This window comes from Polypterus senegalus, chromosome 2 (assembly GCF_016835505.1).
Source record: "Polypterus senegalus isolate Bchr_013 chromosome 2, ASM1683550v1, whole genome shotgun sequence".
Taxonomy (NCBI): domain Eukaryota; kingdom Metazoa; phylum Chordata; class Cladistia; order Polypteriformes; family Polypteridae; genus Polypterus; species Polypterus senegalus.
In genome coordinates this window covers 264,601,876-264,625,801 of record NC_053155.1, presented here as the reverse complement: position 1 = coordinate 264,625,801, position 23,926 = coordinate 264,601,876, and the positions used below count along the sequence as shown (strand labels likewise).

At 37.7% G+C, this 23,926-nt stretch overlaps 1 protein-coding gene across 3 annotated transcripts in view; it reads left to right on the top strand.

Annotated features, from left to right (window-relative positions):
- Nucleotides 1-23,926, top strand: part of atp8a2 (ATPase phospholipid transporting 8A2) — a 439,065-nt gene that overhangs the window by 145,480 nt on the left and 269,659 nt on the right. For 2 of the 3 annotated variants that reach the window (XM_039745478.1, XM_039745476.1), the window contains one exon: nucleotides 12,812-12,956. In XM_039745478.1, the coding sequence (XP_039601412.1) occupies nucleotides 12,812-12,956 (145 nt within the window). Of the gene's footprint in view, nucleotides 1-12,286; nucleotides 12,324-12,811; nucleotides 12,957-23,926 lie in introns of those variants that run through there. The other variant, XM_039745479.1, reaches the window with a different exon arrangement.

Below are 23,926 nucleotides of genomic sequence, written 5' to 3'. Positions count from 1 at the left end.
AGCAGCAGTGTGCAAGCTATTATAGCAAGAGTCTGGTTTTACACAGTCTAAAGCATGCCATGTGCTCTCCCTTCAAGTCCCCCACATTTATTATCACATGACTGCTACAAATTCTTTACTAGCTGGCCATGTGTCATGCAGTAGAATGTGGCCTCGTATTTTTCCATTTGATCAAAATGACCAAATAGCTTCATAAAATACTACAGAATATGTCATATGTTACTCTAAAATTTCTAGAAAAAAGTTGTGTCTCCAAAATACAGTAGTTTCCTTATTCAGTGGTCTTTCATGTTCCCATTGGATACGATAATGATTGCCATCCCAACAATCACACACGAGGCAATCAAATTTTCCAATATTAGCTTATAACATGTGACTGCAAAGAATGTATAGTTTTCCTCTACAAGCATAAAAAATGAAAAGAATAGTTGCATAGCAGACATAGGACATCACTGCATCTCATTCAATGCACTTCACCCTCATACTCTGCAGGGTGCGGCAGAAATAACTCCCACATTTCAAAGAGGGATTGAAAAAAAATGCTACGAAAAAACTTTTTATTTCCCAAATGTAGATATAAAAAAGTTTTTTTACTTTAAGTTTTAAAAATTATATTGTCCAAATGGTGGCCTTGACAGCTGATACACATTTGGAGCCGTTCTTGGAAGTTTTCCATCACTTTCACTAGCATGTCGGGCGAAATTCCTTCAGTTTCTTCTTGAATAGCCTCCTTTAGTTGGTCCAAGGAATGAGGACGATGTTTGAAAACCTCCTGTTGCCCTTACTCTTTGAACCCAGAGCAAAATCGTTTTCCGGTCTGGAACATTTTCATTAGCACGTAAACCGAACCACATGCGAAACACCCTCTGCGTCGCAGATACAGATTCGCCATTTTTGAAAAAACCCTCCACTACAAAGCCTCGATGCTCACCCGACCACGGCATGGTGACGACTAAACTATTATGTACCATACCTAACGGAACGGACCACACCCCTCTACCTGCTTTGGGGACCCCACAGTGATTTTTCGAAATGTGGGAGTTATTTCTGCTGCACCCTGTATAATCACCAGGAAGAATTCTCATTCGATGAACGGTGTACCTGAATTAAAATAGAAATGTGTCTTTGTGTACTATACATTATTCATCAGGGGGACAGAAGAAGGAAGTGGATTTGTGAAACTTTATACAAGTTTCGTAAACACTTCATGTAAGTAAAGGCTTAAGTAAGGAGATTTGTTTTGTGGTTTTCATAGTCTAAATCTCAAATCTGATAGAAAAAGAAACACATGCACTAAAAATCTTTCGGAAAACAGTTATGGATTCATTCAGCATGCAGTAATGTAATGATAGATATAAACCCAGGCAAACTGTCTGATTCCAGAGTATCAAAATCTTACAGAAAAATTGTTAAGCAACTAACATACTATTCTCTTTACACTGCATTCTAAGCACTCCTGAAATCAATCATGTATTTTCTGTTTATCTATTATTCTTCTCAGTTTTGTCCCTAATGCATAAATAAATGGCATCATCATGCCAAACAATTGTTGTTTTAATTCAAATATGAGTGATTTCACCTGCAGTAGGGAGAGTTTAGAATACTTCCAGTTATCTCTCTCACACATGCCCCTCTCTTGTCATACAGTACATAAAGCATCAGTTATCCAAATGACTTTATGACTGCAGTGAAATGGCTGAGGGTGTCGAGGTTTGCCAGACTAAAGCTGTTACCAATGACCACAATACTTACTGCACACTACAGATATTATCACCCGATTCTTTCAACTTGTACCATCATCAGTTTCATGTAAGCATGTTGTACGTATTAGGAATCAATTTACAATATCTGGCAGGACATGTTATACAGGGTCCTTCTGAATTAACATACAAAAACGAAACAAAACAAGCAGTACCAAGTAATGAATAAATTATAGGTCCTTTCAAGAATTCTTGGTTGATTTAATTAAATGTACTGTAACTCAATACTCAACATGATCCACTCCGAGAATGATCCAAGATTCAAGGTCAGACTTAGAATAAGATGACCTTATTGTCTTCAGACACTGCTGTTAAGTCACACACCTGTATTAAACCATGAGGCTTTCTCACTATAGAAGTTATTGCCTTCTGTTTTTGTGTTACACATTAACTGCTAAATATAAAACATCTGTTTTAATGCTGTAGTGCAACTTCTTTTTTTCTGGTCTTTTAGCATTATTTGATTAAGTGTATACAGTATGTCTGAATTAACAATACATGACATTTCCGCTGAATTTGTGTTATTATTTTAATAGACAGTGCTTACTGTATTTATAATACGTCAGCTCAGAACACTTGGTTGCCATCTGTATAGAGTCTTCATGTTCTCTGTGAGTTTATAGTTCTCTTCCACAGTCCAAACAAATTGTTTGATGTGCATAAACATGGATGTGTGTCTATGTGTGAAAACTGGTGTCTCATCTAAGGTTGGCACCTGCACTTGGCTCCTTTCAGACAGACTCCCTGCAATCCTAAAAAAACAGCTACAGCAAATGGATGGATGGAGGTATTAATTTACAGAAACAATCTGCAGGAATGGAGAACAGATAAGGGAAGACAAAAGGAGAAAACATAAGGAGATTGTTTTTTTTCCTCTGGAGTCATTTTATTTTATACTCTATATCTTACTTTGTACAAGTCCATTAACTTTTATAGAGGTAATTCTGTTTGTGCAATGTAGTGCTTTTAACTGTAACTGATTACAAAAGCATTTGTTGCACTGTCACATGCACAGATGTTATATTATTAGAGTAATGCTGTACATCATGACTGAAATGCTGTCAGAGTTGAAGGAAACGAGTTTGCTTAAGGCCATGTCACATGATGCAGCTTTTCTAGTGATCTCCAGTCATTGTCTTTATGTACATAATCTTAGTGATTCAGAGGCAGTTGGCAGTGCACTCCCATGAAGCAGTTGCATAATGTGACATGCCCAGCAATTCACTCCAACTAGTCCACGACTCACTCTGACAAAAGCAAACCCATTTGTCTTTAATCATAGGGGCTGGCTCTGTGTGCATGAGAGCTGACAAACAATGAATGGTCATCTGGAAGTACAATGCATATAATGCAGCAACAAGGAACCAAAGGGGATTTTGGACTTTGCAAACACAAGAGAGCCTCGTTTTTCTGAATAGCTCATGTTTTACGTACTACGACAGAATGGAAAAAAGAAAAATGGGAAGAGTCTATGGCTTTACTCGATGTTGATGTTAACCCTTTATACAGCATGGGCTCCATCAGGCAGCACATCATTGGCTGTCACAAAAAGAGGGGTTAACCATAATTATTTTGGAAGATTGGCATGCAGTCTTTCATTTTTTGTATTTTGTTGCGTTTTTTACTTTGTGAGACTTAAATGTATTTATAATTTAAGATGTATTTATTTGTTTAAATGTAAAAATTGTAGCGCATTCTGTATTTTAGAAAAAACAGGGATTCTTATTGGCTTTAAGTTAAGTAGTTAAGCAGATCCACACAGTTAAGCCAGGCACCTTTCTAAGGCAATTTATGGGGTAGAAGTGGAAGTAGTAGACGTCATATAAATTGCGTGACAAAAAAAATCAACCAGTGGCTCACTTAAAAGGACTCATTCATACCCCACAAGGAGGACTGAAATGTTTAGGCTATACCTGCGCACACCTTAGCAAAGGTACACCAAGAACATTGCAAGGTGGAAGGGCATACCCAGGCAACCCAAAAACAGGTTAGTTGTGTCAGGCACAAAGAAACTTTCATACACTCCAAAATGGAATATTCTTCTAGACAAGTCAGCTGCTTCCCAAATTTACCATTTGGGGCGGAGTGGTGGCTCTGAGGCTGCGCTGGCATCCCAAAGGTTGCTGGTTCAAATCCCCGTCACAACCAAAAGAAATGCTACTCTGCTGGGCCCTTAACCTTCAATTGCTCCAGGGGAGGAGTACAATGGCTGACCCTGCTCCATGACCCCAAGGGGTATACGAAAAGATGCATTTCACTGTGTGTTGTCCTATATAACTATGTATGTGACAAATAAAATAAAGAATTATTTATTATTAATTAAGAAATCGCAACTACTAATGGCTAATCTGATTTTGCAATAAATATTTTAGCAATATGTGAAATTATTTAGGTGAATTTACCAGTTTTAAAATTTTTGAAACAACACCACAATCTGCTAGGAGATGGGAGGGCAGTACCTCACTTGCCCTAAAAACAGTGGTGCCGCTGGTGTGAATGCAATAGTCTCTTCTTGTCTTTAGGAACACATCAATACAAGAAAACATGCAACAGTCATTTTAGAATGCAGCATCCTACTAGTGCAGCCACCACTACTCACAAGACTTCATTACTCTCCAGTGATCCCCAGCAACCACTCACAATTTTTTCCAGTAGAAAAAATGGAAATTTGTAATGGCATAGCAGAAAAGATACAGTTTAAAGAGAATCAGGTTTTAAATGTTTTTTTCTTCTGATATTGAGAATGTTTTATTATGTCGCACATGATGTTTGGCTTTTTAGATATTATTCTCACATCAATGTTATGTTATAAAGATGTACTTTTCTCAACTTTAGCAGATATTGTTGGTATTACACATTCCATACCTACCAATTATGAATATAGCTGGATGGTTATAATCCATATGCTGTTAACTACCATCACATACACATGTAATTAAAGTCTGTGTGCATTTTGAAATCACAATTGCAAATAAATGGCATTATATTCTACATGGTTACATAAATTTCCATGGTCAGTAATACAGGAACAGCTTACCATTTCCACAAAAGTCAAGGGTCACAAACATAATATCCATTTCATTCAGTTTATGGAGAAGTCTCAACTTAATTTACCACCGTGAAGATGCTGATATGCTTCTCAGTTTGTTCAGTTTCTCAGTGTTGCTCAGGCCAACTCCAAGGGAGAGGACAAAGTAATTAAAAATACCTCAGTATGTAATATGCTGCCAGATGGTGAGTTAGATTTATAATTATTAAACCATCAGATCTCAATAAATATGTAAAATTTTCATGTCAAACCAACTAGTCGTGAAGGCTTTTCCAAGAAAGTCAGAGGTTGTACATACATCGAATATTCTTGTGTGAAATTTAATATGTTTTCCTCAGATTCATCTTCATTAAACTGTTTTAAAAAGAGCTAGTAATTGAATGACCAAATTGCATTTGCTGGTGTCTGTATTTAACTGGACAAAATACTGTAGACCTAATTTATTCTCTTATTGTAAATTAAAGGCATCTAGAACTCAAAAATAAGCAAGCATTTTTTTAAAGTGCGTTTTGACTCAGGTATTTCTAGAATATGAATTTGTAATTGCTAGCTGTTTTTCAGCAATTTCTGAAACCAAATGAAAATTGCCTTCCCTTATACTTGAGTGAATATACTTTTTTAATTAATTTACTAAAGCAATTAGGTGTCACTGTTCTGTTGTGATATCATTCTGCTGACTCTATGGATTACTATTATTGTTGCATATTTGGCATATACCAACTTACAAGACCAGTATGCATTACAGTTATTTCTATACATCTTTCACAAATGGAGCAAAGAGGGTTAATTAAGTGACTGTGATCTGCACTTGGCTTTCAGGTCTCTGGACTTAATTATGCTGGGCAGAACTACTGGCTGAGGCTCAGAAAATTGTTAATGATAAAGCTATACTAAAACGAGCCATGGTACAGAAAACTAGCAGGCAAGAAACTACTGTAGTTTCAAGTGTAATCTTAAAATCAACAATTACCAAGAGAAGGATCAATAATTATTTAATTGCTGTAATTAATGAGAAGGCGAGTCTCTAAATGAGTTGTATGAGAAAATGGTTAAGCCTAAGCCACATCTAGCGTTCTCTCACCTCCATTTATTTCATGGGATGGAAAAGGCAATGTCAATATTATACTATATGCTGTCATTCACTATTCATAACCCTTCAGTCTTTTAGCATTAAGATACAAATTGATTTAGACACAACTGCACTATTGAAATTTACATTTTCTGTTTAGACTAAGATTTGTTATATTAAATCTTGTGTGTTATCCTAGTATTTCATGCCCGACAATACATTATTATTGCTATTATTTAATGTATTTAAATGTTTGCATAGCCTGCACATGTTTACAGCAACAGAAATGGTTAAGCTATTTACAGTTTAATTTTTTTCTTTAAATGATAAATCTTGTGAGCAGGATTTTCTGGGCACTTGAGGCACACTGCAATGAATCTGAACTTGAATGTGAAATTCCTAGTGATCAGTGGTGTTATTTGTCAGATTCTTTGCGTTTCATGGCAGGCCCTAGTCTGTGTGTGCATGTGTGTGAGCTGCAATGGACTGGCATCCTGCCTGGGGATTGTTCTTGCTTTTCGGCCTAGGCTTGGCTCGAGCCCCATGCCACCCTGCCTAGGATTAAAAGGGCTTAGAAATGGCATGGTATGGTACTGTCTAATGTATTCACAAGGAAACACTTAATTATTGTATTTCACCCAAATTGCATTTACTAGTAGACCAGGGGTCCTCAATCACGGTCCTGGAGGGCCTTAGTGGCTTCAGATTTTTGCTTCAACCCAGTTGCTTAATAAAGGCGCTTTTCCACTGCATAGTACGGCACGACACAGTTCAGTTCAGCTCACTTTTGCGGGGTTTTCCACTGGGAACAGTACCTGGTACCTGGTCCTTTTTTTAGTACCACCTCAGCCGAGGTTCCAAGCGTGCCGAACCGTTACCAAAGCGTGGCGTGTAAACTCTGCTGGTCACTGATTGGCCGGAGAAAATCGTCATTACTGCGTCACTGAACTTGCGACACGAGACACAAGAGACCCGCTAGATTTTTAGCACAGCCAGCGAAGGTTCGGACGCACCATTTTGTTTTAACCAAAAATGGCTGTTTCGTGGTCTATTGAGGAAGTACAGACGTTCCTCTTGTTGGTAGCCGAGGAGCGGATCCAGTGAGAGCTGGATGGGGCGACGCGGAATGAAAAAGTTTTTCAGGAGGTCGCTAAGCTCTTGGGCGCACATGGCTACCATCGGACTTACAAACAGTGTAGGGACAAGTTAAAAAAAATGAAGAGCGAGCAGTAGAGGCGGCGCAACTATAACTACACGTGAATGATCCCGCCCACTCTAAAGCGGTACTAAACTGCAGTCGAAACGCAAACCGAACCGAACCAAGGTGAGCTGTACTGAACCGTGCTGTGCCGTACTATGCAGTGGAAAAGCGCCTTTAGAAGCACTTATTGCTCAAGTAACACTTCTACTTCACTTTAGGTGTCTCGCTCATTACAATTTTAACCCTTATTGCTTATTTTAGCCTTAAACAGCTGTATTCTTGGTTTTTAATTGTTCCTAATTAGCAATAACATGCAAATGACAAGAGACACCAGTAATTTCTCCTTTCAGCTGGTTACCATTTACACCTCTGTGTGTATTTATCATGCACTATTGGGTTTAATTAAATACTTGGAAGGAAAGTGAAGAGAAAAAAGTGAAGGACTGAGAAGTACTCCTCCATTTTAGCCTTCAAATCATTTGGATGATATCCTTAGAAAGGGGAAGAAAATCTAGGATATGAGAATGACCTGACATAACAGAGTTAAAGCACTTACAAGCCATGAAATCAAATTATTGGCAAGAATTGCTTTCTAATTAAGTAACCGAGTTAGAACAAAAACCTGCAGCCACTGCTGCCCTCCAGGACTGTGATTGAGGACCCCTGTAGTAGTCCATAATGGGACAATGAGACCTGGCACACTATGTCATGTCATAAAGTTGAATATTAATGGAAAATCATGTACTAGTATATTGGTACTTTGGATACTGCCATGTCCTAGATGCAATAACATTTAAAAAAGAGAATGATACTGTCCCTAGTGTGTGCTTGGTGTGTGGGTGTGTGTGTGCCCTGCGGTGGGCTGGCACCCTGCTCAGGGTTTGTTTCCTGTCTTGCGCCCTGTGCTAGCTGGGATTGGCTCCAGCAGACCCCTGTGACCCTGTAGTTAGGATATAATGGGTTGGATAATGGATGGATGGGTGATACTTTCTCAATATCTACTGTATGTTCAATAAAGCAGTTAACAATTGGAGATAGAAATTATCCAGCACACCCAAAAGAGCAAATTATCTACTGTAAAATACGCATAGAATAATCTTCAACCAACAAGTGGACAAAGAACCTAGTGCTATAAGATTGTGATGCTACCTTCTACATGGAAATGAAAGTTGACTTTAAACTTATTTTAATTAAAAGAACATCATGCTCAGCAAACACCAAAGGCTGATTTTGGTAAGAGATGCCAATAAAACCAAAAGTGGCATGTGGCTTACATGCAAGTATGAATTTTACTGTACTCTGTACATGTAACAATAATGGCCCTGTAATACCTAATGTCACAAAAACCATATAGCAGCTAATTTGAATTTACAATATGCTTGTTTTGTCCAGTAAAAGGAAGCAAGCTTTGAACAAGCAAATGCTATTGAAAGATGCTGTAGTTTTTAAAAAAAGATGGCAACAGTAAAGTTTCTAATGACACCTTAGTACAAATTGGAAAAATGTGGTTGTGTGGAAGATTCCTAGTGGAGACTCCCTAATGCCGGCTATCTAGGTTGCTAGTACAATAATGGTTACTAGAATACATTTTATTCAATTCTGTTTTATGATAGCCTGGCCAAAGTTCACTTAATGGCCAGTTCATCAGAGTCTGTAATACCATAATATCTTTATACTGGGAAAAGGTCTTGGTCTCTGGGAAGGATTTTGGATGATAAATATAATATTGGACCTTTTCATTTAAGTGTCTGTTGCAGCATTTTCTAACTTTATCATTGTCAGTCTGAGATTTATTACTTCAGCACTCAGAAAAGTCACATCAACCTTTTATGTGGAAATGTTAGCCTCTTCCATTATGCAAAGAAGATTTCTAGACCTCTGATGCCTTCTTCTTTTAATAACTGAAAATGTGAAATTACCAGTCCTATTGATAAACAACCGTATGCAACCTGCTCCTCCAATTTGACCTGTCTGTGTCATTTCTCACCCTTTTATTTAAATGTCTATTTTAGTGTTTATAGAACCTGTTTATCTTTCCATTCATTTGAATTCTTTTCAGATTTTTTATTTACTTTTTTACAATGCAGCTGTGATTTGTCTGTTTGGCTAGTGTGCTATTTTGTTTTTTGCGCATTATCTTTAAATGTTCTGTATTGAACAGACCCTGCTATATCAAAGCACAGGCCAGCATTTCTACTGTCTTGCCCTGGAGGGTAGCTGGATACCTCAGATATAGTTTTGGGATATAAATGCATCATGGAGCCCACTGCCTGCCTTATCTCCTTCTCTTTGAATCTTTGTCAGTGTACAGCACCAACAAATCATTTTTGGGACTGAAATCCTAAAGGATAAATTCAGGATTTTTCAAGTCCAAGTTATTTCTTCACTTACACTGTATATATGCATTTGGCATACAAAACTGTGGTTTAAACTTGAGCATTAAAAAAATGATGATGGCTGCAGTGGTGCTTACAGTGGAGGCTGTGGGGCACGGAACACCACCAGAAAGAAAAAGGCTTAAAAACTTACTTTATGCCTAACATGTTTCTGATGCATCTTTGTGACAACAAAATTGCTTTATTGCATATTCCTGGTATTCTAGAATATTTGCTATTCACTTCTGTGAATTCTCACATAAATATGGAGATAAAAGAAAACAAAACCAGTCATGTAGCATGAAAGGTTTACTTTGATTTGGTCTATCGAGAGGAAACCACATTACAGTACTGTTAAAATTGCTGAATCTCATAATATTGGTATTTTTTGTTAAAAATAACATGTATGAAGTATTTTAAAATGTTTGTGGAGCCACAAAACATGGATCAATACTCACCAACTGTCTTGGCTTGAACAACTGACATATTTGAAAGTTTTTAAGCTTTTCTCCCATGCCCCGTAGCCCCTATTGTAAGTATTTCTTTAAATTTACAGAAAAGACTTAATTTTAGAACAAATTTTGTGAGGCAAATGCATATACAGTATATTTTTGTGAATAAATAACTTCACCTTGAAAAATACCAAACTTATTCTTTAATCCAAATATATTTTTTTAAATAATCTATTCTTGACTCAGTTTATTTTACTACTAGACCTCTCCACTGATTGACAAGAATACACATATGTTGTTTTTCTGGATATTTTATCTTCACTCTGTGTATTTTTCTTTCTTAATTTTTTCCCTACAGCCTCTTTTGCCTAGTCTTAGTTATTTAGTTTGTTTTTGCTCTAGCTCTCATTAACTCATCCCTAACTTTTATAAAAGTTTCAATCAACTAAAAATTTGGGTTTCCCAGGTACCTTAACTGGCATCAAAATTTGACATTTATCAATATATCTCTGTACAAATAAATGTGTACAGCATATGCCATTTGAATGTATATTGTGCATTGCATATTCTTTTGTAATGTCAGTGAATATCTTCAATAACCTGTTTTTAATTTTGAGAATGTTAACTTAAAGCTTCAGAAACATGGGTTTGAATTAAAGACATACATACTATCGGATTGTAGTTTATATGTTCTCCCTGTGTCTGGGGAGGTTTTTTGTTCTGGCACTCCTGTTTTTCTTCCCAATTCCCAAAGGTTAAATGACAATTTTTAAACTTTTTAAAGTCTGGATTCGTGTTCCCTGTGATTGATGGGTACCACATACTGGGTGGCGTTGTGTCCTGCACCTGGGTGGCAACTTATGGACTCCACGACTGAAAGCAACTCAAAATTCAATCTGTATTAGTTATTCCCTATATTAAGGTTACCACCAGTCCATTTTACACCCTTTGTGTCCTCGTGTGCAGTTTTAAATGTCATTTTTGTGTACTTTTCTCGATGTTGTCCTTGTATATAAAAAAACAACTTTTAAATAAAATTCTGTTACTTTTTAAAATGGTTGCTATCTAACACTCCATGTGTTTCAGACTAATTTAGTCATTTAGGAACTAATCTTTGAACGACAACATTCAGTAATTTGGCGGTTTTCAGTAAATTAGCCAACCATAGAGAGAATTAATAAAGAAGCAGGAAAATTGCCAAAATCCCCAAAGAGAGGTATTACTACTCATTTCAACAGAACTGTGCACAAAATGAAGAATTCCAGACATGGAATGTCATCATTTTACATCTGCAGATACTGAATATGTCACTTCTTCTTCACGGTTAAACATTACAACATTTCGGATGCAAGGTGTCATCAAGCATTGGAGCCACCTTAATGGAATTAGCACTGCCAAAAAAAAACAGTCAAAGTCTGTCCAAAATATTGCTTACATTGTCTCTGCTGAATTAACTTTAGTTTATCTTGGTAAGCTCCACATCTACTACTAATCTCAGACAGTTTTGATTAGAATTAATTTTCACAGTCTGTTTTCCCTCACTTTGTTGGCTAGAACAGAGAATGTACCTTTTTCGACTAGTAACCCTGTACTATGTTACAGCATAAAATGGGCAGGAATAGGCTTGTCATGCCATTGAGACAGAAAAATAAATATATTTTCAATGCAAATAAGTAGTGTAGCCAGAAATTTCTTGGTGGGTGGTCATATATGAAACTAGGGTGGCATATAAATTTTCACCCAGATAATTTGACCATCAGCAGCCGAACGAGGGGGATCCACACATAAAACCCTGCTCAGTAATGCACACAACGTTTGAAGACGGCCGCACACAAATTCAAACATCCAGCCGTTAAAATAAAAATCTAATACCACCAAAATAAATATTAATGTCTTACAAAATATATATATATATATATATATATATATATATATATATATATATATATATATATATATATATATATATATATATATATATATATATATTAAATTTGAAAACTGATTATGTGGGCGAAGGCTCTGAGTGGGTGGGTGATCGCCGATCCACATCCACCTTTGGCTAGCTACTGATTTTGTTTAGCTTCACCTTATTGGGGACTTTAGGCAATAATACATTGTGGGAAGAAAAGGTCGCTACTTGTAGCAGCAAAATATTATATGTAGCAAATTCTGAAGAAACATCAGGGCATAGTGCGATTGACTTTCATCGTGTTTTCAATTTTTTGAAAACCTGACAACTCTGCCTTACTCTTATTAAAACGTTACTGTCCCTTTAAAAGGGTGCCGGCCGTGGCATCCCGCTGGGAATCAACCGGCAAATGATGTGCTGCTAGGCGCTTTCTCGATTTCAAAGGCAAGTCAATAATTGTAAAGCAAGCACTCGCCGGGCGTCCATTCGTCTGTTTACACACACCGTATGTAGTCCCGTTTGTATTTTTTTTGTGTTGCTTTCTTTCTGTCAGCATCCTCTCAGCACAATGTTTAGAAAATCCAGGCTTCTGTCGCGCTCTTTTTCTCTTCATTGCTTATTGTTGAGCTTCAATTAATTATTCCACCCCTAAATAGGAAAAAACGTCTTTTTTGTAAAGCAAACATCATTTTTTTTTAATTGTATGCATTTTAAAAAGCAGCAACGCAACGGGATCCCTGAGCAGCATCACATAGGCAACTCGTGGGAAAGTCGCTTTCGTTAATCTTTCGCCCACTTTGGTGTGTTTCTTTCAGCAGCTTCCGTTATTCCTCTCTCTTGTTCTGTAAGCGCGGGTGTGTTTGTTCAGAAGCGTGCAAAGAGCGAAGCGCGCTCCACTTGTGTGCGCGCACATGTACGCCGCGCACCTGGCAGTGGGCGGGACTCCCGCGCCGGCCTTCTCTCACACTCTCTCGCACTCTGTCCTCTTCGTAGGGCCAACTTGTTCGTCCACGGGCTACGAGAAGGCGGAGGATGAGATGTCCGGTACCACGTCCCAAGCAGACCTGACCGACGCAGCTGCACGAACTATTTACCTGAATCATGCCCAGCAGACAAAGTTCTGCGATAACCACGTCAGGTAAGCCAAACTGAGCTGCTGTCATTTTCTTTGAACAACTTTTTGCTACCGAGGGTCCTTTGAATTAAACGTAATTGTCGGTGAATTGTTCTTTTAAAAAACTGCTGCTAAAATATGTGTATTTATTACTGTAACAAATTAAGTGTATTTTTCAATATAACTTTATGACAATTTGTTTTCATTTATGCAATAGGGATATTTCAGCACTGGACAGAGACACTTGAATTGCATGCAGTATTTCACTTTAAAGAAGCCAGTGTGGTATTTGTTAGTGTGTAATATTTCTTAATGTATATTTGTTCAACAGCTGGCGTTTTGTTTTCAAAGCAATTTACAAATTAAAGTGATTTAAATATTTTTACATTTGGAGGGATAGCAGGCTGATACAATGCACTGTCCAGAATCAGTCAGTGGTTGAGACTGAACCAGATCAGCCCCTTAACAACAACAACACAAAATTGAATTTAGCAACATAGAGAATTATAGTCCAATACTTAAAAATATGGGCTGCACAGTTAGCGCTGACGTGTCATGAATCCAACATCCTGGGTTCAAATATAATCCAGAGATGTCTGTGTGGAGTTTGCATGTTCTCCCCATGTTTGTATAAGTATTCCTCCACATCCCCAAATATACTGTATGTTGGTTAGATTTACAATTAGAGAGTGGATGTTTGGCAGTGGACTGGTGCCATGCATCCACTACTACCAGGATGTGCTTCAGCCCCTAATGTCTATTCATTGGATTAATTGGGTTTGACTATTTATATTTACATATCCAAACTGGTGCCAAGTTACTAAAAGATACAGCATAATTGTCTGTATTTCACATGTTAAAAATTGTAGTTAAATGCAAAGTGTAAAATAATATATAATACTCCTGTACATGGTGGTTGTAGTTTGAATAATGTCATCATTATGCATAGTTCAGATTTAGTATCCCAACACAGCTTCACATGTGCTGCAAGTGTTTGGGACTGGATTGTGTATGTGAATTTTTTGATTGTAGCATTTGTCTTGACTGTGTCCGACCATTCTCACTCTGAATATTTTGGCTGTTGAGAATCTGAAAATTAGCATGTTTAAAGCTTTCACCTTCTGTTATTTTGATTGTTACTCTTCTTGTACTTTGGTAACAAAACAAAATGTGTAATTACAGATTACAGAGTAACCATTGTATGAATAATTTACCAGTTTATTCTTGTGGACTGAAAAGTGATGTACTATAGCAGTATCACTCCCTGCTTACAGGGCATAAACCTGGTTTAGATCCTGGTTGGAGTACTTTCTGTTTGGAGTCTGAATGTCGTTGCATGTTTGAATAGGTTTCCTTCCAAGGGGTCAAGTCCCTGCATGTTATGTAGAGATGTCTTGTCAACTGCAAACTGACCTGGCAGTCTATGAGGGCCTGACATTCCTTCTGCCGTGGATGCAGAATGTTGTGACTGTTACTGTGAGGATTGCCTCTGGCTCTTTATAGACCTCTTCTAGAACCATCTTGCTTTAGACGTAGGCTATGTCAACAAAAGATTTTCATTTAAAAACTGAGTTTTTAAACACACAAGTGTTTTCACATTTCCAAAGGCATCTCCAACCACACTAAAAGGACTGAAAACACATATCACTTAGGCTTTTGCTTACATTGGGCCTGCATACTTCAGAAGACAACAACAACAACAACATTTATTTATATAGCACATTTTCATACAAATAATGCAGCTCAAAGAGCTTTACATGATGAAGAAAAAGAAAAAAAAAACAAAATGAAGAAGAATTAAAATAAGGGAACACTAATTAACATAGAATAAAAGTAAGGTCCGATGGCCGGGGAGGACAGAAGAAACAAAAAAAAAAACTCCAGACGGCTGGAGAAAAAAATAAAATCTGCAGGGGTTCCAGGCCACGAGACTGCCCAGCCCCCTCTAGGCATTTTACCTAACATCAATGACCTCAATCAGTCCTCATGGTATTCAGGGTTCTCATGGAAGAACTTGAGGATGACGATCATGTGGACTTCCGGCCTTTAATCCATCAATGTAGGGACATCACAGTGCTTTGATCAGGTGGTGGTGCCGCAGGTTACCTCCCCAGAAAACCCAAAAAAGAACAGAAGAGAAAGTAGGGGTTAGTATGGATTTTGAATATGAATGCCATGAATAATAATGATAATTAATTGAATATGCAGAGCATCAGGATTTAACTAAGATGAAGTTATGAGAACCCCATGTTAAAGTAATGTGTTTTCAGCAGTTTTTTAAATTGCTCCACTGTATCAGCCTGGTGAATTCCTACTGGCAGGCTATTCCAGATTTTAGGTGCATAACAGCAGAAGGCCGCCTCACCACTTCTTTTAAGTTTAGCTCTTGGAATTCTAAGCAGACACTCATTTGAGGATCTGAGGTTACGATTTGGAATATAAGATGTCAGACACTCCGAAATATAAGATGGGGCGAGATTATTTAAGGCTTTGTAAACTATAAGCAGGATTTTAAAGTCAATTCTGAATGACACAGGTAACCAGTGTAGTGACATCAAAACTGGAGAAATGTGCTCAGATTTTCTTTTCCTAGTTAAGATTCTAGCAGCTGCATTCTGCACTAGTTGCAATTGATTTATGTCTTTTCTGGGTAGTCTTGAGAGGAGTGCGTTACAGTAATCTAGCCGACTGAAAACAAAAGCGTGAACTAATTTCTCAGCATCTTGCAATGTTATAATATGTCTAACTTTTGCTATATTTCTTAAGTGGAAAAATGCTGTCCTAGTGATCTGATTAATACGTGATTTAAAATTCAGGTCAGAGTCAATAGTTACCCCTAAATTCTTTACCTCCGTCTTGACTTTTAATCCTAATGCATCAAGTTTATTTGTAATAATCTCATTATATCCATTATTTCCAATCACGAAAATTTCTGTTTTTCTCTTTATTTAGTTTGGGAAAAATACTACTCATCCATTCAGAAACACAAATAAGACATTGTGTCAGTGAATCAAGAGAGTTGGGGTCGTCAGGCACTATTGATAAGTACAGTTGTGTGTCATCAGCATAGCTATAGTAGCTCATGTTATGCCCCAAAATTATCTAACCTAACAGAAGCAACCTTGGGTTGCTAAATGATTTGCCTTTTGTGCACATACTGTATGAAGCACTCAGGCTGTATGAAATGCAATTTAGATTTATACAGGTAAGCAACACAAGTGCCATTTAAAACAGCCCTTCAGTGTCCACTATGTTGAATGTAGCCTTTTTAGTGAAGGCTGACCATTCAGAGAATGAGATGTGTAATAAGCCAATCAAGGGAGAGCCACATAATAAGCACAAACAAATCAGAGTGCGATTAGAGTTTGCATTTTCCAAAGTCCTGTGGTCGAACTGACTTCCAGCTGCAGAGGAGATTCTTGTGCCGCTGTGGCTGTCTCAGCTTCGTGGTGCACATTCCTCTGGTTAACACTCATAAGTCACCTGAGTAAAACTGGGTCACAGCACTGTCTCTGCTGAGGAACTCACTCTGTCTTTCGTTCCTCTCTGAGATATTAGCACTGAGATATAAACATGGATTGGTGGAATTACAAGCAGTTAAGTTCTAATACTGGTCTAAACAGAGATCAACAGAATTTTCTGCAGGAAATTCCTGTAATTTATATTTTATTCCCTCTGTTACTGTCTCAAGGAGCATGTAGGCTGGGAGGAGCAACAACACCCTCAGTGAATTTCTCAGTAGAGAAAAAAGGGAAAATTGGTATTCATTGTTTTTGAATGTAGCTTGTTTACACCTTTTTTATAATGCTTAGCAAATGTTTCATCCTTTGTTATATACGGTAAATGTGCAATATATTACAATTCATAATTAAAAATATTTGTTTGAGGAAAAGATACTTTTGCATAGGAACAAGTCATTTTAAAAACTGTTTTGGACCCTGGCACCTGTCAAAGTTTGTAAAAGAATATTAAAATTTCTCATTATTTATAGAAGTCCTTAAGTTCTATCAAAATGAAACCAACTGAATTACATTTGAATTTTATGCACTTTAAGTGTAAATCTGCAATTTACACAATTCATTTTTTTCTTGTAGGTGTATCATAAAGTCAATATTCTCATTTTAAATATTTATATTATGCATTTGGTTAAGTATTCTGTTAGCACATATATCAGTGCTTACCGTAGTAAGTAAAATGTATTTCAGTTTTTAATATTATGGAATACAAAAGAACTAATTAGATACTGTTACTTTTTCAGCTGTTATTTCCCCAGAAGATTATTGCTTGACGTATGTGAGCTACTGTAAATATTACTGATTTTTGACTTTCCACCAATGTATCTCTACAGTTTTTTTTTATCATTTCATCAAAAAGAACAACGTGAGCTTGTAAGAAATGTGTTCATTTTGTAGAACTTTACTACAGTGACAAGGCTTATTTCAACTATCATCCATCCATATAGAAGAAAATGGAAAACTCAAAATTCCCTTTTATTCTCACATAATTTTATTAAAATGTCTTTTATAGTATTGAATAAAATTGGTGGGCATATACTTAGATACCCTTACATTAACAGAATTAGTATGCAGTCTTTACCAATACTTAAGTGGGTTTTTTTTTAAAACACACTATGACATCATTTATGAATAAATGCTCTTATTAAAAAAACATCAGTAGCAGAACAGAAACAATGTCCAGATGTGGGGCAGGTGAGGTTGCTTTTTTATGCCAAACAGAATTTAAATGTAAGTCCACTTCAGTTGGATGATGAGCCCCATCTTAGTGAGGACATGTGGCTTCACCTGGAAAATATTAGGGAAAGAGGTCTTATTTTAGGAGTGTGTTATAGACCACCCAATTCAGAAAGTAATTTCAACACACATCTTTTTAGTAATATCAAAAAGGCAAGTTTACAGGGGGATATTATAGTCATGGGGGACTTTAATTGTCCAAATAATAACTGGGATAACCTTGCAGATGGAGGAGTTTTTAGAAGTAATCAGCGACTGTTTTTTAACACAGCAAACACAGCATATTAAAGCACCAACACGGGGTGAAGCCTGTCTGGATGTAGTATTTTGTAATAATCAGGATAGAATTGAGGGTGTAGAGGTGATTGAACCACTAGGTTCAAGTGACCATAAGGTAATAAAATTCTCAGTATTTTGTAAGAGTACAGATGCAAAGACTAAAATTGTTAAGTTGAACTTTGGTAGGACTAATTTTAACCAGGTGCGACAATGTCTAAGTAGGATAGACTGAGATAAGCTTTAAAGTGTGGGGACAGTTGAGGAGCAGTGGAGCAGGTTTAAAAATGTTTTACATGTAATGTAGGACAGATACATACCTAAATTTGGAATTAATAAGAAATTAAAAAAAAACTCCACAGTGGATTAATAAAAATTTAAAAAAGAAGTTGCAAAGGAAAAAACTGCTTTATAAGGCATATAAGACTAATGACTGCAAAGTGAATCGTAGAGCGTATGAGAACATGAGGGCAACCATTAAGAAGGATATCAGGGAGGCTAAAAGGCAGTTGGAGAGGAATATAGCAGATAAGGCAAAAGAAGACCCTAAGAGATTCTTTCAGTATTTAAGTAGTAAAAGAACAGTCAAGGAGGAGGTGAAATGCTACGGTGGGCTGGCACTCTGCCTGGGGTTTGTTTCCTACCTTGCACCCTTTGTTGGCTGGGGTTGGCTCCAGCAGACCCCCGTGACCCTGTAGTTAGGATATAGCGGGTTGGATAATGGATGGATGGATGGAAGTGAAATGCATCAGAAATAGTAAAGGGGAATTAAAAGATACAGACAATGAAATAGCGGATGCCCTAAACTTACATTTTTCTGAGGTGTTCACAAGTGAGCAAGTGGATAACCTCCCAGAGGTAAACGTGACTACTAAGGAGGTACTGAGGGATTTGGAAATTGTAGAGGGAGAAGTGCTACTCAGCTTAAATAAGCTGAAATCAAACAAATCAATAGGACCAGATAATATTTATCCTCGTGTTCTTAAGGAGGCTAGTGAGTACATATATAAACCCTTGACACACATTTTTAGGAAGTCACTGTGCACTGGAGAGATTCTGAAGGACTGGAAAATGGCAAATATCATCCCATTATATAATAAGGGTGACAGGGCAGATCCAAGCAACTATAGGCATCACAGGAAAATTAATAGAAGGAACTATTAAGGATAAGATTAAGCAACACCTGGCAAGGACAGGAGTTATTCTGAACAGTCAGCATGGATTCAGAAGAGGGAGGTCGTGTTTTACTAACATGCTGGAATTCTATGAGGAGCCAACAAAAGGATACAATTAAAGTGGAGAAAATGATATTAGTTATCTGGACTTTCAGAAAGCATTGGATAAGGTGCCACATGAGAGGTTGGGCATCAAATTAAAAGAAGTGGGAGTTCAGGGTGATGTTTTTAGATGGGTGCAGAATTGGCTCAGACAATGGTGATGGTGCGAGGAACCTCTTCAGGATTGGCCGATGTTAAGAGTGGTGTTCCACAGGGGTCAGTGCTAGGGCCGCTGCTATTTTTAATATATATATATAAATGATTTAGATAGGAATACTGTATAAGTAACAAGCTGGTTAAGTTTGCAGAAAATACCAAGATAGGTGGATTAGCAGACAATTTGGAATCTGTTATATCATTACAGAAGGACTTGGATAGCATACAGGCTTGGGCAGATGTGTGGCAGATGAAATTTAATGTCAGTATTTGTAAAGTATTACACAAAGCGAAGTAAAAATGTTAGGTTTGAATACACAATGGGCGATCGTAAAATCGAGAGTACACCTTATGTGGAGGATTTAGGAGTCATAGTGGACTCTAAGCTATTGATTTCTCGACAGTGTTCAGAAGCCATTAAGAAGGCTAACAGAATTTCAGGTTATATAGCGCCTTGATGTGTGGAGTACAAGTCCAAGGAGGTTATGCTGAACCATTATAATGTACTGATGAGGCCTCATCTTGAGTACTGTGTGCAGTTTTGGTCTCCAGGCTACAAAAAGGACATAGCAGCACTAGAAAAGGTCCAGAGAAGAGCGACTAGGCTGATTCCAGGGCTACAGGGGTTAAATTACGAGGAAAGATTAAAAGAGCTGAGCCTTTACAGTTTTAGCAAAAGAAGATTAAGAGGTGACATGAAAATTATGAAGGGAATCAGTACAGTGGATCAAGACTGTTATTTTAAAATGAGTTCATCAAGAACACGGGGACACAGTTGGAAACTTGTTAAGGGTAAATTTCACACAAACATTAGGAAGTTTTTCTTTACACAAAGAATGATAGACACTTGGAATAAGCTACCATGTAGTGTGGTAGGCAGTAAGACTTTAGGGACTTTCAAAACTCAACTTGATGTTTTTTTGGAAGAAATAAGTGGATAGGACTGGCGAGCTTTGTTGGGCTAAATGGCCTGTTCTCGTCTAGATTGTTCTAATGTTAACATGATCACTTTGCAATTATAGTAAAGAGTTATTCTTCTTATCCTATTTGTGATTTTCTTATTGTTACAGCTCCACTGACATTAATTACATTAAGTATTTAACACATATTTAAACTTGTTACACTAAGCCACACTGACACAGTAAGCTGTAGTGATGAATGCTTAATAATGCTGACTGAATCCTGTGATGTCTCAGATTACTAAAAAGCATTTTAAAGTTCAGATATCGTAAAAAATGTTGAATGATTGTCTAAAGAATATTAGTAATACATCTGATTTATTTTGACACGGGAATGAGAAGGATCTTAGCTTTGCGTGTAAACCTGTCCTCAGGGTTAAGAGCTGCTTAGACATGGAAAATGTCATTAACATATGCTATTCCAAAATGTATGTAAGAACAATTAGAGGCATTGCTTTTGGGCCAGTTAAACATTTTTCAGTATTTGGCATGTAAAGTAGTTTAAAGCTTATGTATTTTTTCAAGAAGAATGGTTTTCATGGTTTCTCACCATTAATGATTTTTTCACAAAAGCATATTCATTTTTATAATACTGTAAATTTTATTTTCATTTATTTACTGTATTTTAAGTTAGTTTATTGCTAGTGATTGTAAGAAAGGAAGTACTCATATTTTTGGGGCAGGAGAGTGGAGACATGTTGCATGTTGATCAGTACATGCAATAAGAATTTCACTGTATTCTGCACTCCTGACAATGATGATACTTTAAACCTGTTTGTAATAAACTAGTTGAATAATAATACTGGTTGAAAGTCTAATATATACCTAAAGTTGATATCATTGACAAGATGATTTTTTGCTTTTCAAGTACTAGCATACTGTACATCTTGTATTTCAAGTATTAGGTTACATCTCTATTTTTTTGGGGATCTAAAGCATTACCTATAGTTTTCTAATTTGTATTAAGAATTTAATTAATTATACTTTTGCTTGTAAAAGGCTGTGTGTATAAAATTGTTTTGTATTTTTGTTGCAATGAAAGTAAATACTGTATAACCCATTTTTAATATCAGAAAAGGCTTACAACAGGAGTTGAGTATGGTTTTATTTTGGCATCTAAAACTTACAGCTAATTGGCGCACTTTTGGGTACAGTTTAAGATGAAGTATGTGAAATGGACTGCTCAAAAATAGTTTACAGATCTTGTTATTTTTACAATTATGACACCCTTGAGTGACATAAGTAAATAGACCTGATAGAGCATTACATGAGATGAGTATGATACCAATCAAGATTATCTGCATGTAGTTAGATGAGCAATGAGTCCAATTCTTGAGCCACTGCTTTTGGGACATTGAGTCGGGAGATACCATTTGGGAGTAGTTTCACAAAATTGACATTTTTCCCCACTCCTTCCATTGCTGTTTTTCTCCACATCATTAATGGAAAAGTTGGTCCTAAATTGAAGTGCTCCTGGTATTGCAGACAGGCATTAGCATACATCTCTGCTGCTCTCTTGAAGTGACACTTAAGTCCCATTCATTTTGATAGCATACACATTTTCTGTTGATAACTGCATGGATTTGGGTTTTGAAAAGAACAAAGGTTTGTTTGTAGAGTGGAGAGAGTCTTTTTTACCTGCAGAGCAGATATTCATGAATATAGCCTGTCACACCAACAAAGGAAAAGCCACCCCATATATTGCAGGTTGTTCTGGCAAGACAAAAAAACGAGTCTTTTTGACTTCAAAACAGAACTGTTGTAAAGGTAACAAAATAGTGGTATAAAGCTAAGCAGAGCAAATGAGGTCATCAGGGTCAGAACCGGAAGTGATATCATCCGGTCTGGAACCGGAAGTGTTATCATCAGGGCCTGGAACTGGAAGTGATGTCATTGGGGCCAGGTGGGATTTCCCTTGACTAGTCTGTAGGAAGAAGAGAAAAATGATTAATGCACTCCGCTCTCCCCTGGTTCAACATGGAATTACCCACATTTGAGCTCTTTAGCTTTCTCCCATGTGCACATGTGTGACACAGCCCCCAAACCTCTCCCACACCCCTCCTTAGTCCAGACCCGTTGAGTCGGGCATTGCTGACTGAGAGGTCATGAGCCTGAGAAAGAGCATCGGAGTTGCCGTGGAAAGAGCCTTGTTGATGAATAAGCAGTAATTTATAAGACTGTAGGTCAAGAAACCGCCTTGGCTTTGATTTCTTGTATAAGGCCATCCACTGTAAAGGTGCATGATCTGTAACAAGGGTGAACTCACGGCCCAAGAGGTAGTACCTCAGCTGTGTAATTTCAAATTTGATTGCCAAGGCTTCCCGTTCCACCGCCGCATGCCTGTTTTCCTGTTCCAGCAGTTTCCAGCTCAGGAACATGACAGGATGTTCAAACCGATTGTTGCTATGGCTCAGCACAGCACCAAGACCTGTGTCTGAAGCATCCGTCCTGAGTATGAAAGTTAAAGAAAAGGTAGGAGCTTTCAAGACAGGTGCTGATGTAAAGGCCTGTTTTAAGTTACTAAATGCAGCTTCTGCCTTATCATTCCATAACACATTGTTTGGGGCCCTCTTCTTTGTAAAATTAGTCAAGGGTGTCGCTTTCTCAGAAAACTGGGTACGAAGCAGCGGTAGTAGTTTGCTAAGTCGAGAAAGGCTTCGGACGGGGCTATTTCAATCTGGCATCAACTTTGGAACACTGTGGCCTTATAGTACCACGGGCCACAAAGTACCCGAAATATTTGGCTTCATTCAGTCCTAAGTCTGGCCTTACCAAGTGCCCGTAATACTGCTTGGATCTGCTGTAGGTGTTCCTCCCATGTGCTGGAATAGATAACCATGTCATCCAAGTAGGCTGCACTATATGAGTAATAAGGACGGAGCACTTTATCCACCAGACGCTGGAAGGTTGCTGGTGCCCCATGTAACCTAAATGGAAGGAAACGGTACTGTTAGTGAATGTTAGGGGTGCTAAATGCAGTCTTAACCTTTGCAGAGTCCGTTAAAGGAACCTGCCAGTACCCTTTTGTTGTGTCAAGTGTGGTCAAATATTCAGCCTATCTTAGCCTATTGAGGAGGACATCCACTCGTGGCATTGGCTAGGCATGAAATTGTGAGACTTCATTAAGTTGACGGAAGTCATTGCAAAACCTCCCACTCACATCAGGCTTAGCGACCAAGATGATAGGGCTGGACCAGGGACTATGACTTTCCTCTGTTACTCCTAGTTCCAGCATGCGTTTAAACTAAAGTTCCACTTTGACTCTTTTTGCCTTGGGAAGACGATATGGGCGTTCTCGAACTATAACCCTGCGATGGTCCTGTCACAATATCGTGTGCAATCAAAAAGGTCTTTCCATGTTTTTCACTCAGTACCTCTGGGACAGACAGGATAACTGATTCCAGCTCCTGTCGCTGTTTGGGGATCAAATCTGGTCCAAAATTAAGATTACTTTTGTGAGCAAAGAATGAGCGGGGCTGACCGGAGGAGGGATTGGGTTCCCTGTCCTTCCACAGTTTCACCAGATTCATATGATACACCCACTCGCTCAGTCAACGATTGGGTTGTTTCACCAA